The sequence below is a fragment of the Xenopus laevis genome, chromosome 9_10S (assembly GCF_017654675.1).
Source record: "Xenopus laevis strain J_2021 chromosome 9_10S, Xenopus_laevis_v10.1, whole genome shotgun sequence".
Taxonomy (NCBI): Eukaryota; Metazoa; Chordata; class Amphibia; order Anura; family Pipidae; genus Xenopus; species Xenopus laevis.
In genome coordinates, this window is record NC_054388.1 from 105,204,459 (window position 1) to 105,216,745 (window position 12,287).

At 39.5% G+C, this 12,287-nt stretch overlaps 1 protein-coding gene across 1 annotated transcript in view; it reads left to right on the top strand.

Annotated features, from left to right (window-relative positions):
• The window catches only part of LOC108703226 (heparan sulfate glucosamine 3-O-sulfotransferase 6), a 66,929-nt gene extending 58,821 nt beyond the window's left edge, over nt 1-8,108 (top strand). The window contains exon 2 of the mRNA XM_018239303.2: nt 7,157-8,108. Coding sequence (XP_018094792.1) covers nt 7,157-7,772 — 616 coding nt within the window. The 3' untranslated portion in view covers nt 7,773-8,108. The remainder of the gene's footprint in view (nt 1-7,156) is intronic.
• Nucleotides 8,109-12,287: the final 4,179 nt, after the last annotated feature.

The window sequence follows — 12,287 nt, forward strand, 5'->3', positions numbered from 1 at the left end:
TAGACCATCGGACTTTAATAAATCTCGAAAAATTCGTAATTGTTTTTTTTTTGCTCTGAAAACTATAAATTATTCGAGATTCGAATATTCGGACCTTGATAACTAACCCTTTAATGTTGGGTTCATTGTCAATTTATTTACGTATAAATGATAGTTTAAGAGAACGTAGTCAGGACCAGAGCTTGTGGAGGCAGTTTTATTGTCTGCACCCCTTTTCTGAACTTGCCCATCCCCCACTTTCCTTTGTCCCCAAATGTTTGTCTCTGCTGCCAGTGTTGGACTGGGGTGTCCAGAGTCCATGCTTTAAGGGTTGTTCACCTTTATAATGTAGAGAGTCATATTCTTAGACAATATGCAGTTGTTTTTTATTAATTATTATTATTATTTTTTTGTTGTTATTTAGCTTTTTATTCAGCAGCTCTCCAGTTTGCAATTTCAGCCATCTGGTTACTAGGGTCCATATTACCCCAGCAACCATGCACTGATTTGAATAAGAGACTGGAATATGTGAATAGGAGAGGCCTTAGTAGAAAGATGACTAATAAAAAGTAGCAATATCAATAAATGTGTAGCCTTATAGAGAGCATTTGTTTTTTAGATGGGGTCAGTGACCCCCATATGAAAGCTGGAAAGAATCAGAAGAAGGCATAAAATAAAATAAAAAACTATACAACTATAAAAAAAAATAATGAAGACCAACTTAAAAAGTTGCTTAGAATTGGCCATACTATAACATACTAAAGGGGTTATTTATCAAAGTCGGAATTTATCTCAGTATTTTCTGCTACAAACTCAGATCAAATCTTTACACATATTTATTATTACATTTTCACAAAAATTTTGCTTTGCGGGAAAAAATCAGATTTTCACTATTTTTTTGGATTTTTTATCTGATTTTCATGGTTTTTTTTGGGATTTTTCACCCGAAAACTCTGAGGGTATTGCAGGAAACCCAGCGCACATCAAAAAATCATTGGGACTTCTCCCATTGACTTATTAGCAACCTCCGATGCCGGATTTTCAGATTCAGACTTTTCAATCCTCGGGGTTTAATAAATTCTAAAAAATTTTACATTTTTTAAAAGTCAGATTTTATTAAAAACAATTTTTTTGTGATTTTTGCATTCGGAGTTTAGTAAATAACCCCCCAAAAGTTAACCCACGCCTAACTTATCAGCATCCCCAAGTAGAAAGTGGTTTTCCTTCTGCTTTAAAGGGGTTGTTCAGTTTTGAGATAACTTTTAGTATAATGTAGAGAGTGATATTCTGAGACAATTTGCCTTTAGTTTTCATTCAAGCATCGATTTGTATAAGAGGAATATGAATAGGAGAGGCCTCAATAGAAAGTAGCAATAACAATACATTTGTAGGCTTTTAGAGCAATTGGTTTTTAGATGGGGTCAGCGACCCCCATTTGAAAGCTGGAATAAACTATGCTTAGAATTGGCCATTTTTGGATGTAAGTACCCTTAATTAATGGCTTGGTAAGAGCAACGTTTGTGTTTATTGTAGCGTGACCGCGATTGCGGCTGTGAATTACGTTTTTAATGCATTCGATGGAACAATACGCGTGCTTTAGTCTCGGCATCGAAGAGCTTGCAATTCATTTCGCAAAGGGGAGCTGTAAAGCGGCTCCCTGGGGATATTTCACATTCCTGAGTGTTGCCTCGCTTCGTTTCACAGCCGGAAAAACTTTGTAAGTGCCGGAAAGACTTAAAAAAGGAGTCTGTTGTTTTATGAAAGAGAATGTTTTGACTTTTTCCATTATATGTATATATAATATATATATGCACAGACTTCCTTACCTACAGAGACTGAAAGATGAGGACAGATTGCATTATGCTCAGCATGCGTTTGCTCTCTGTGAGTGCTGGAATAGAGCAAGGACTAATGAGAATAGAAACAATCTGCTTCTCATTAGTCCTGGATGATGGAAATTGGATGTTCCTGTGCTTAATATACAGATATGCCGGCCTTGAGCACTTTGTATTGAATATATTTGCATTTAGAAATATGATTGCTTACCTGCAAGCTTGACACCAGCCGCTCCAATAACAAGAGACAGCTTTTACCAGCAAATACATTTAAAGGGGAAGTAAACTCGTAATAAACGTAAACTAATAATTGAATTTTGCCTAATGAAAGAAAATTATATATACTGAATTTTCCATATGCAAAGGAAAATTATTACATCCATATATATTGGAAGTCACTGAGGGGTTCTGTGACCAAATAAAGGCACAAGGCTGCAGGCTGAGTTATACAGGGAACTCTGAGTATCACTCATGTATTATAAGGGATAATGTACCCCCTACTGTAAATGATAAGGATATTAGAAGTCACTGAGGGGTTGTTCTGTGACCATATAAAGACACAAGGCTGCAGGCTGAGTTATACAGGGAACTCTGAGTATCACTCATGTATTATAAGGGTAATGTACCCCCTACTGTAAATGATAAGGATATTAGAAGTCACTGAGGGGTTGTTCTGTGACCATATAAAGACACAAGGCTGCAGGCTGAGTTATACAAGGAACTCTGCGTATCACTCATGTATTATAAGGGATAATGTACCCCCTACAGTAAATGATAAGGATATTAGAAGTCACTGAGGGGTTGTTCTGTGACCATATAAAGACACAAGGCTGCAGGTTGAGTTATACAGGGAACTCTGAGTATCACTCATGTATTATAAGGGATAATGTACCCCCTACTGTAAATGATAAGGATATTAGAAGTCACTGAGAGGTTGTTCTGTGACCATATAAAGACACAAGGCTGCAGGTTGAGTTATACAGGGAACTCTGATATCAATCATGTATTATAAGGGATAATGTACCCCCTACTGTAAATGATAAGGATATTACAAGTCACTGAGGGGTTGTTCTGTGACCATATAAAGACACAAGGCTGCAGGTTGAGTTATACAGGGAACTCTGACATCACTCATGTATTATAAGGGATAATGTACCCCCTACTGTAAATGATAAGGATATTAGAAGTCACTGAGAAGTTCTGTGACCATATAAAGGCACAAGGCTGCAGGCTGAGTTATACAGGGAACTCTGAGTATCACTCATGTATTATAAGGGTAATGTACCCCCTACTGTAAATGATAAGGATATTAGAAGTCACTGAGGGGTTGTTCTGTGACCATATAAAGACACAAGGCTGCAGGCTGAGTTATACAAGGAACTCTGCGTATCACTCATGTATTATAAGGGATAATGTACCCCCTACAGTAAATGATAAGGATATTAGAAGTCACTGAGGGGTTGTTCTGTGACCATATAAAGACACAAGGCTGCAGGTTGAGTTATACAGGGAACTCTGAGTATCACTCATGTATTATAAGGGATAATGTACCCCCTACTGTAAATGATAAGGATATTAGAAGTCACTGAGAGGTTGTTCTGTGACCATATAAAGACACAAGGCTGCAGGTTGAGTTATACAGGGAACTCTGATATCAATCATGTATTATAAGGGATAATGTACCCCCTACTGTAAATGATAAGGATATTACAAGTCACTGAGGGGTTGTTCTGTGACCATATAAAGACACAAGGCTGCAGGTTGAGTTATACAGGGAACTCTGACATCACTCATGTATTATAAGGGATAATGTACCCCCTACTGTAAATGATAAGGATATTAGAAGTCACTGAGAAGTTCTGTGACCATATAAAGGCACAAGGCTGCAGGCTGAGTTATACAGGGAACTCTGAGTATCACTCATGTATTATAAGGGATAATGTACCCCCTACTGTAAATGATAAGGATATTAGAAGTCACTGAGGGGTTGTTCTGTGACCATATAAAGGCACAAGGCTGCAGGTTGAGTTATACAGGGAACTCTGAGTATCACTCATGTATTATAAGGGATAATGTACCCCCTACTATAAATGATAAGGATATTAGAAGTCACTGAGGGGTTCTGTGACCAAATAAAGGCACAAGGCTGTAGTCATTTAGAATGTTATTAGGGGCACATTACCCTTGTACAAATTTACATGTTTTAAATTGTGTTAACATTTAAATTTTGAGTCCTCCCTGGAGTCAAACTGCCTGTAACACTTTCCTGCATATTTCACCGCCAGCTGTCCCTCTGACCAGCCCCACTAGTCCTTTGAGTTCAGTGCACAACTCTCAGCATCTGACCCTCCATCTCCAGCCTCTGCCCAAGTGTGAGCGCCAACGCTGCCAACCAACAATCTGCAACTTGTCTTCTTGCACTGAAGATAAAGGGACCCGAAATGTAGAATTTACCGCACTGCCACTTTTACTTCTTCAGGCCGTAACACAGAAAAGGTTCAACTGATTTTGTAGAGTGTGTTATTATTTCAGTAAATATTATATTTGGCTGTGACTGATGTTGCCAGTGCCCTTGTGCTAGAGATTCCCATGAGTCTAAATGTGCAAAAACACCACTTTTTCATTTTAAAGATCTTAGAAAAATTCTCCTATTAATCTCTTTTCTTCTCTTTTATGCCAAATGCAACATTCGTGCAACTGGATATGCACCATCTTGGTGTTTGCGTATGCTGAAAATCGAAATCACCTTTGTGCCTCATTAAAATATACACAGATTGCTTGTATTTTGGCTTCATTTATTAAGATAGTAAACTAAAAATATCATTCTTGGAACGGAGTTTGAATGTCAGAAGCTCGGGGAGAACACAAGAGGCCCAATGTTTTGCCATGTGTTTCTTGGAATGCGGTGAAGGAGCTGAACAGTGGTGTTTTGGTCTCTAGAATATATGTGGTTTATGTCCCCTTTAAAGCATTAATTATGCGTTAAATGGAGAACATGTTGGTTATGCTTTGAAGAGCACCTAAGCCTTCCATAACAGATTTCCGTATTCCCTCTGCTGTTTTCCCTGTTAAGGAGACCTTATCATTTGGCCTTAAAGGGCATGTAAAGGAAAAAAAATAAAATCCTGTTTTTACATTCTTTAATAAAAAAGAAACCTATCTCCAATATACTTTAATTAAAAACTGTGTACCGTTTTTATAATAAACCTGACTGTATGCAGTGAAATTCTACCTTCATTTACTGCTGTGGATAGGAATTGTCAGGTCCCTAACTGCTCTGCAGGGAAACAATCATACTTATGTACAGCAGGGGGAGCCCCCACCTTACTTCCCAGCCATGCAGAACTCAAGCAGCTTTGTTTGTTTCCCTGTAGAGCAGTCGGCGACTGTGTAGAGATTTGTATTGGATTTTATTTTTGCCTTTACATCCTCTTTACTTTTTCCAACTCCAGCTGCAGGGACAAAGATCAGATTTAAACAGTATTTGTCTGTTGTATCGGCTTCTGGCAGATATTATTTGACTTGCGCTGTTTTGATAATTTATGATGATCCCTACGCAGCCCAGACCACAATGACCATGTGCACAGTCTTGGTCTTGCAAAGATGTTTAACGACGTTACAAGATGATGACCCCTTGTGGCCAACTTTGAAAGCATAAATCATTTGTTTGATTAGGCTTGTGGTGCAGTAAGTTCATCTTTATGTTTAGTATACAAAATATTTTAGACTTAACTTCCCCTTTAAATATGAATGAGATGCAGCTGGTAGTCAGATATTTTTTTATTCTAAGGATTTTAATCGATCGATCGATCGAGCGATTTTTCTTCGATCAAAAAAAGCTTTGGAAAGTGATGGGGAAGGTTTAAACTACCAAAGTATGAAGTCGAAGTTTTTTTTAAAGAGACAGTACTTCGACTATCGAATGGTCGAATAGGCGAACGATTTTTAGTTCGAATCGTTCGACTCGAAGTCGAAGGTCGTAGTAGCCTATTCGATGGGCGAAGTACCCAAAAAAATATTTCTAAATTTGAAGTTTTTTATATTCGAATCCTTCACTTGAGCTTAGTAAATGTGCCCCTAAGTGTATTAGGTGTCATATAGACTTATGGTAGAAATCAAAAATGTCAATTCTGTGAGCAAATATGCATTGTTGTATTCTACTGCGCAGTAATGCCATTTTTACAGGGAGAAATTGAATTTAAACCTGAAACTTTTAAAATACCTAGGGATATGGCTGAACACAAAAACCAAACTCTTTAATTTGATGCATCACTAATGGTTATTAACTTGTCTATTGTGTTACAGTGAGAAAACCAAACCAGTACTCCAATAGCACTGTAGAGCGTAATATCCCAGAACTTGCTATCGTAGTTAACAATTCCACTATCACCCCATCTCCCCACGCCTTGGGGTTATCCTAGATTGTACCCTGTCCTTCACTCCTCATATCCAGTCACTTATTAAATCATGTCACTTTCACCTGAATAACATATCCAAAATATGATCGCAGAAATTCTTATTCACTCTCTCATCATATCACATCTGGAATCCTGTAACTCTCTATTAATTGGCCTTCCCCACCTCTCCAGTCCATAATGAACACTGCCGCCAGGATTATACACCTCAGCAACCGCTCCTCCTCTGCCATGATACTCTGCAAATTCCTACACTGGCTTCCACTACCTTTCAGAATATAATTCAAACTAATGACCCTGACATTCAAAGCACTTCATAACTCTGCCCCTCCCTACATCTCTGATCTCATCTCTATATACTCACCCAACCTCTTGATAAGCTCCTCTACTGACCTGCTCCTCAACTCTTCTCTCATTATCTCCTCACACGCGTGCATTAAAGACATTGCAAGGGCTGCACCCCTCCTCTGGAATTCTCTCCCACAGTCTCTCTGACTTTCTCCCAACCTTTCTGCTTTCAAAAGATCTCTTAAACACATTTATTTAAAGAAACCTACCCTCACTCTGTTTAGCTACCAAATGTAATACGATATGCTACATCTCTCACCTACTTACTGTATTCCTGATCTTGTCCTCTCCCACATCTTGTGCCTCATTCCCTTTCTCTTTAGATTGTAAGCTCTTTTGCACAGGACTTTCCTCACCCTTTGTACTGCTACTGGTTGCTATGTATGTAACTCTGTATGTTGTATGTATGTAATTTCTTTGTATAAGCACATTCATTTTACAGCTCTGCCCAATATGTTGGTGCTCTAAAAATACATGTTAATAATAATAGAGTGGGTCTATATGTATGTATGTAGAAATTGTAATGCTGCTGATCAGGATAAAGATACTTAATGGTCAATGCATTGTTTTTCTTTTTAGGAACTTGATGCCAAGAACCTTTGAAGGTCAGATCACCATGGAGAAAACGCCAAGTTATTTTGTTACCATGGAAGCCCCAAAGCGAATTTACAACATGTCTAGCGATACCAAGCTCATAGTGGTGGTGAGGAATCCAGTTACCCGGGCAATCTCAGACTATACGCAGACACTCTCAAAAACGCCATCTTTGCCCAGCTTCCAAGCACTTGCTTTTAAAAACACTACTGGACCTATCGACACCTCCTGGAGTGCCATCCGCATTGGTATTTATGCCAAGCACCTAGACAACTGGCTGCAGTATTTCCCTCTGTCCAGATTCCTCTTTGTTAATGGAGAGAGGCTTGTTAGTGACCCCGCAGGAGAAATGGGTCGTGTTCAGAACTTCTTGGGACTCAAAAGAGTCATAACTGATAAACATTTTTATTTCAATGAAACCAAGGGCTTTCCGTGTCTAAAGAAACCAGAGGGAAGCAGCAAACCAAGGTGTCTGGGCAAATCTAAAGGACGACCACATCCTAACATTGACACCAGCGTCTTGCAGCACCTTCAGGAGTTCTACAGACCCTACAACCAGAAATTCTATCAGATGACGGGGCAAAACTTTGGTTGGGACTGATAACCTATATGCCTGGAATGGGTCAATGTTTTAATTTTCCTGCAGTCTGATGCCCCCCTTGGAAAGAGGAAGATTAACCTTTGTTCCTCAGGAGTGAACTCAGCCCTTATTAAATAAGGGCTCCCACTGACTTTGCGTTAGTATCCACCCAACACTCTAAAGACTTTATATCCGATCCAGTTTCCACTCACAAGTGAAAACGGCTTTCATCTTTCTATCATTGTGATACCTATTTATATCGGAGAGGACAAAATGTATGCTAAGGAGTAGAGACCAATATTTAAAGCACAAAATTATAAAAAAAAATTGTATCACCTATGACTTTTATGTTTTATTTGATATATGCAAATAAAAATTAATTTTATAACTTAAAGGTAGTTTCTGTTATTAGAACTGTGAATCAAAGCCATGGGCAGTTTTGGCCTAACTGGTTACTGGTAGGTCTGTAAATGGGGGCCCTAACCAACAACACACCAAAAGCACATAGCGCCACGGAATGGAGAGCGTATAGAACTGGTTAAAAATTCAACATTTTATTCGTTCATTAAAATCGGCACAGAATCGCCTGAACATCAGGGAACCATAAGCTTGACGCATTTCGTGGCTATCCAGACACTTTCTGAGCTTTGAGAATGTGGCTGGATAACCAGGAAACGCGTCAAGCTCATTTTGAATTTTTAACCAGTTCTCTCTCCAACCGGGGCAGTTTTTTTCCCGTGATGCACACGGAGGATGGAGATATACCGCTGTGCTTCCAGGTAACTATTCCTTGTAACTCGTTTCAAATCCCTAAACAACAATGTTGAATCCAGGTCCATCTTAATGTCTGTAGGTTTTTAGTCAATCTGGCCTTTGTATGGAATGTCTTCTAGGGTTAGGGTTAGGGTTAGGGTTAGAGGCCTCTGGCTCATTTAATATCAAACAGAGCTCTATCAAATATTTATTGTTAAAGCCAGTGATGTGGCCCATAAAATGGCCTGCAAAATCGGCAACCAATATCTGCAAGGTATTTGCACCTTATCCTAGGCCATGGCTACTTTTTTTAGTAAGAACATAATGCTGTAATAATCACCAATTCAGCCATAGTTTCAATAATATATAAAACCACCAACAGGTGCTCATATCCCAAGCACCACTCTATATGACCTTCATGCTAAGGCTTCAAGAGCATCTAGAAGAGCAATTAAGGTTTCCCATCAAATCTTTAATCCAGTCTTTAGTCCAAGCACTACACCAGCCCCCTCTCCCTAGGGTGGAAGTCACAGTTTGGGAACCACTTTATACCTCAATATGTCTTTCTATGTAGGAATCATATGTACATGCTATATTTAAACTTATACACATGAGTTGGATCTATCATTGTTTGCCTTTTCCAAAGCAAATGTAGAAAAAAAATCTCCTTTGAAGGCAAAATGAATGTACTATTCTGCATGCATCTAAATGTTTGATTTTCTAAGGCAAAGGCAAGTAAAATTGAAGTTTCCAGTCATGGGGATAATTGCTAACATACAGACAAATGTTATGTGCATACAAAGAGCCATGTCCTTTATAATTATTTAGCTTACTATGTGTATGGCTCTTTGCTTTGCTCTCTATAAGGGAACTTGAACTGAAGATAAGCGTGTAGCGGGAAATGTTTTGCTTTCAACAATTTTAAGAATACAATGATAAACCCTTTGAAGACTTTCCCCATATATAAAAGGGGATGTATTTACATGAACTAGCCGTTTATTGGAAACAGACTGTAGGGATTGCCTGGAATCAGCAACCTTCAATACCTTCTTCAAAATTAATTAGAGCATACGAGATACGAGATTGTTTTAAGCTGCTCCTGTTGGTTTTAACCTGTTCACACTTTTCTCATACAAACCAGAACAGGTTTTGATCTTTAAATAACACAAGCCCACGTTCATTATTGATTTAAATGTTTGATGTCTTGTACCGAGGGTTGGTATTGTCAAAAAACACTACCGTAAAGTCAAGTCATACCAAAACTAGGGATGCACCAAATCCAGGATTCGGTTCCAGATTCAGCCAGGATTCGGTCTTTTTCAGCAAGATTCAGATTCGGCCAAATCCTTATGCCTGGCCGAACTGCATCCGAATCCTACTTTGCATATTTAATTTAGGGACGAGGAGGGAAGTTGCGTGACTTTTTGTCACAAAACAAGGAAGTTAAAAATGTTTTCCCCTTCCCACCCCTTAATTTGCATAAGCAAATTTGAATACGCAAATTAGGACTCGGTTCAGTATTAGGCCGAATCTTTTGTGAAGGATTCGGGGGTTAGGCCGAATCCAAAATAGTGGATTCAGTTCATCCCTAACCAAAACACAAGATGTCATGCGGTTCATAGCTCCACTCTGAAATACAATCATGTAAAAGAATGTAGATAGGATGGTGACCCCTTCAAATGCATCGAGAGCAAGCTGCTTCTGAAGCTTTGAGAAGCTTCCATGTTGGCCCTTAAACTCTCTTGGGTGGTACATGTAAATGAACAGGAAACCAAAGACAGTGTTTCTCAATCTGAAAGGCCCAGGGTCGGACTGGGCTGGGGGGACACCAGGGGAAAACCTGGTGGGCCCCGAATTTTGTGGGTCTCTGGGCCAGACCAGCTCCCTGTCCGAATCTGCTACTGCTACCCCGGACCTCACTTTCCTGCCCCGGTCACAAAAACAAGAACGGTACGCACGTACGAGCAAGGGAGGGGGTTTATGGGCTGGGGGCAGGTTGGACAGGGGCAGGGTGCCCCTGAGACAGCAGACTGGTGGGCCCAGGGTCCCCCAGTCCGACCCTGGTAAGGCCAGGCTTACTTTGAGACTGCAAGTTCAGTGGAACTGTTACCACCATTTTCTATTTTTTAAGAGACCCCTCCCCCACTTAATGATAGCCAATGAATAAAACCCTACAACAGGGCTCCCCAACCTGGACCGGGCCGCAGACACTCCTGCACTGGGCTGCCAAGCCAGAACACAAAAACGAGGCGCCGAATTGGACAGGGCTCACCCAAATTGGATGCCTGATTGATCAAATATAAGTATATGAGGCCTTGGCAAAAGGTGGCAGAGAACCAGACCAGTGACCTTGCATGTGCCAAGCTTACCATCAAAAACTGGGCCCTCTATGATCTAGTATAGGTTAGATATGTGGAGCCCACTAGGATATACTGGATCAATAGTATCACTTATTGCTTTTTTATGACCTCAATAATAAAGAATGTTCTTGAAGTTTTACCTCCTGTATCCCCTAATACAAACTTTAAGTATTTGCCCCTGAAAAAAGCATTTGGGGGATGTTTTTAATTGTAGTTCCACATGCTACTGGTTGCTGAAAACTGAAACATTACTGTGCTCTCAAAAATGCGTATTCCACCAGAGCAATCCATTCAAATGATTTGTTTTGTGAGTAATTGGACACAATATTGATGTTTTTCAAACCATCAGGAAAAAAAAGAGATCCATATTAATTACTTTGTTAGGTGTAATAAACAGAGAGTACATACCATTAACCTCCACTAATAAGGATGTGATTAGTTTCTAAGGGTGGCCACAGACTTTATAATTACGATCTTTCCAGGAAAGATTGTTTGTTTCAATACACACGTGTAGAGCTGAATCGTCAGATATACAGATAGAAATAATAGAATTCCACCTGTATCTGATGACTCAGCACTAACAATGACCAATGTTTGGGTTCCTTCAAAGGCGCCCGATCAAAATTTTCCGGCCAGCCCGATGGATGAGCCGACCAATATCCAAAGTCTTCTGTCGATATCGTCGACTAGTCTCCCATCATACATGCACCGAATATTTTATATGATATTATCGGTGAGTATATGGGCACCTTAAGTCTTGATTTTCCAAAAATTGCTTTTAAACCAATCACCGCCCACTCCTGACAAATCAAGAAAAGGCCATATTGTTCAACGGTAAAATTAATTTCATCACATAGCCTTTTGCGGTGTACACGTTTACTTAAATCTTTTTTTTTCTGTTAATGGGATCCCAAGCTGTGAAATAAAGAAAGAGGTCAACATGGGAAATATGACTGAGCTATTGGATGTTGTGCAGAGCCCTTGGGATCCCACATTTGCAGCTTCAAACCGTCTGAACCTCAAATCATGACCAAAAATGCAAATGCTTCCTAGATATCCCTCATTCATACTGTCCAACTTGCTTGATTCTGTCCCAGTGAGCCTGACACTGCACTGGATCAACCAGTTGGTAGAACCTGCCATGGACCAAATGAGCAGTGAGTCTTCACTATTAAGGGCACTTAGCAAGCAGATTATATATTCACAGAGCTATGGGAACTTAAGTTGCCCTAGAACTGAATTTGGCCATCAACTCTTTGGGTCAACTCAACTGTCTTGGGTTCAAGATGTGTCCTGAAACGGATGTAACATTAGAAAGAACTGAGAAGGTTTCTATGTGAAATCTAGAGTTAAGTAGAGTAATTACATTCATGTTAAAGTCATAAAGAAATATAAACTAGGGAAGGGGGAAAAATTTATTTTG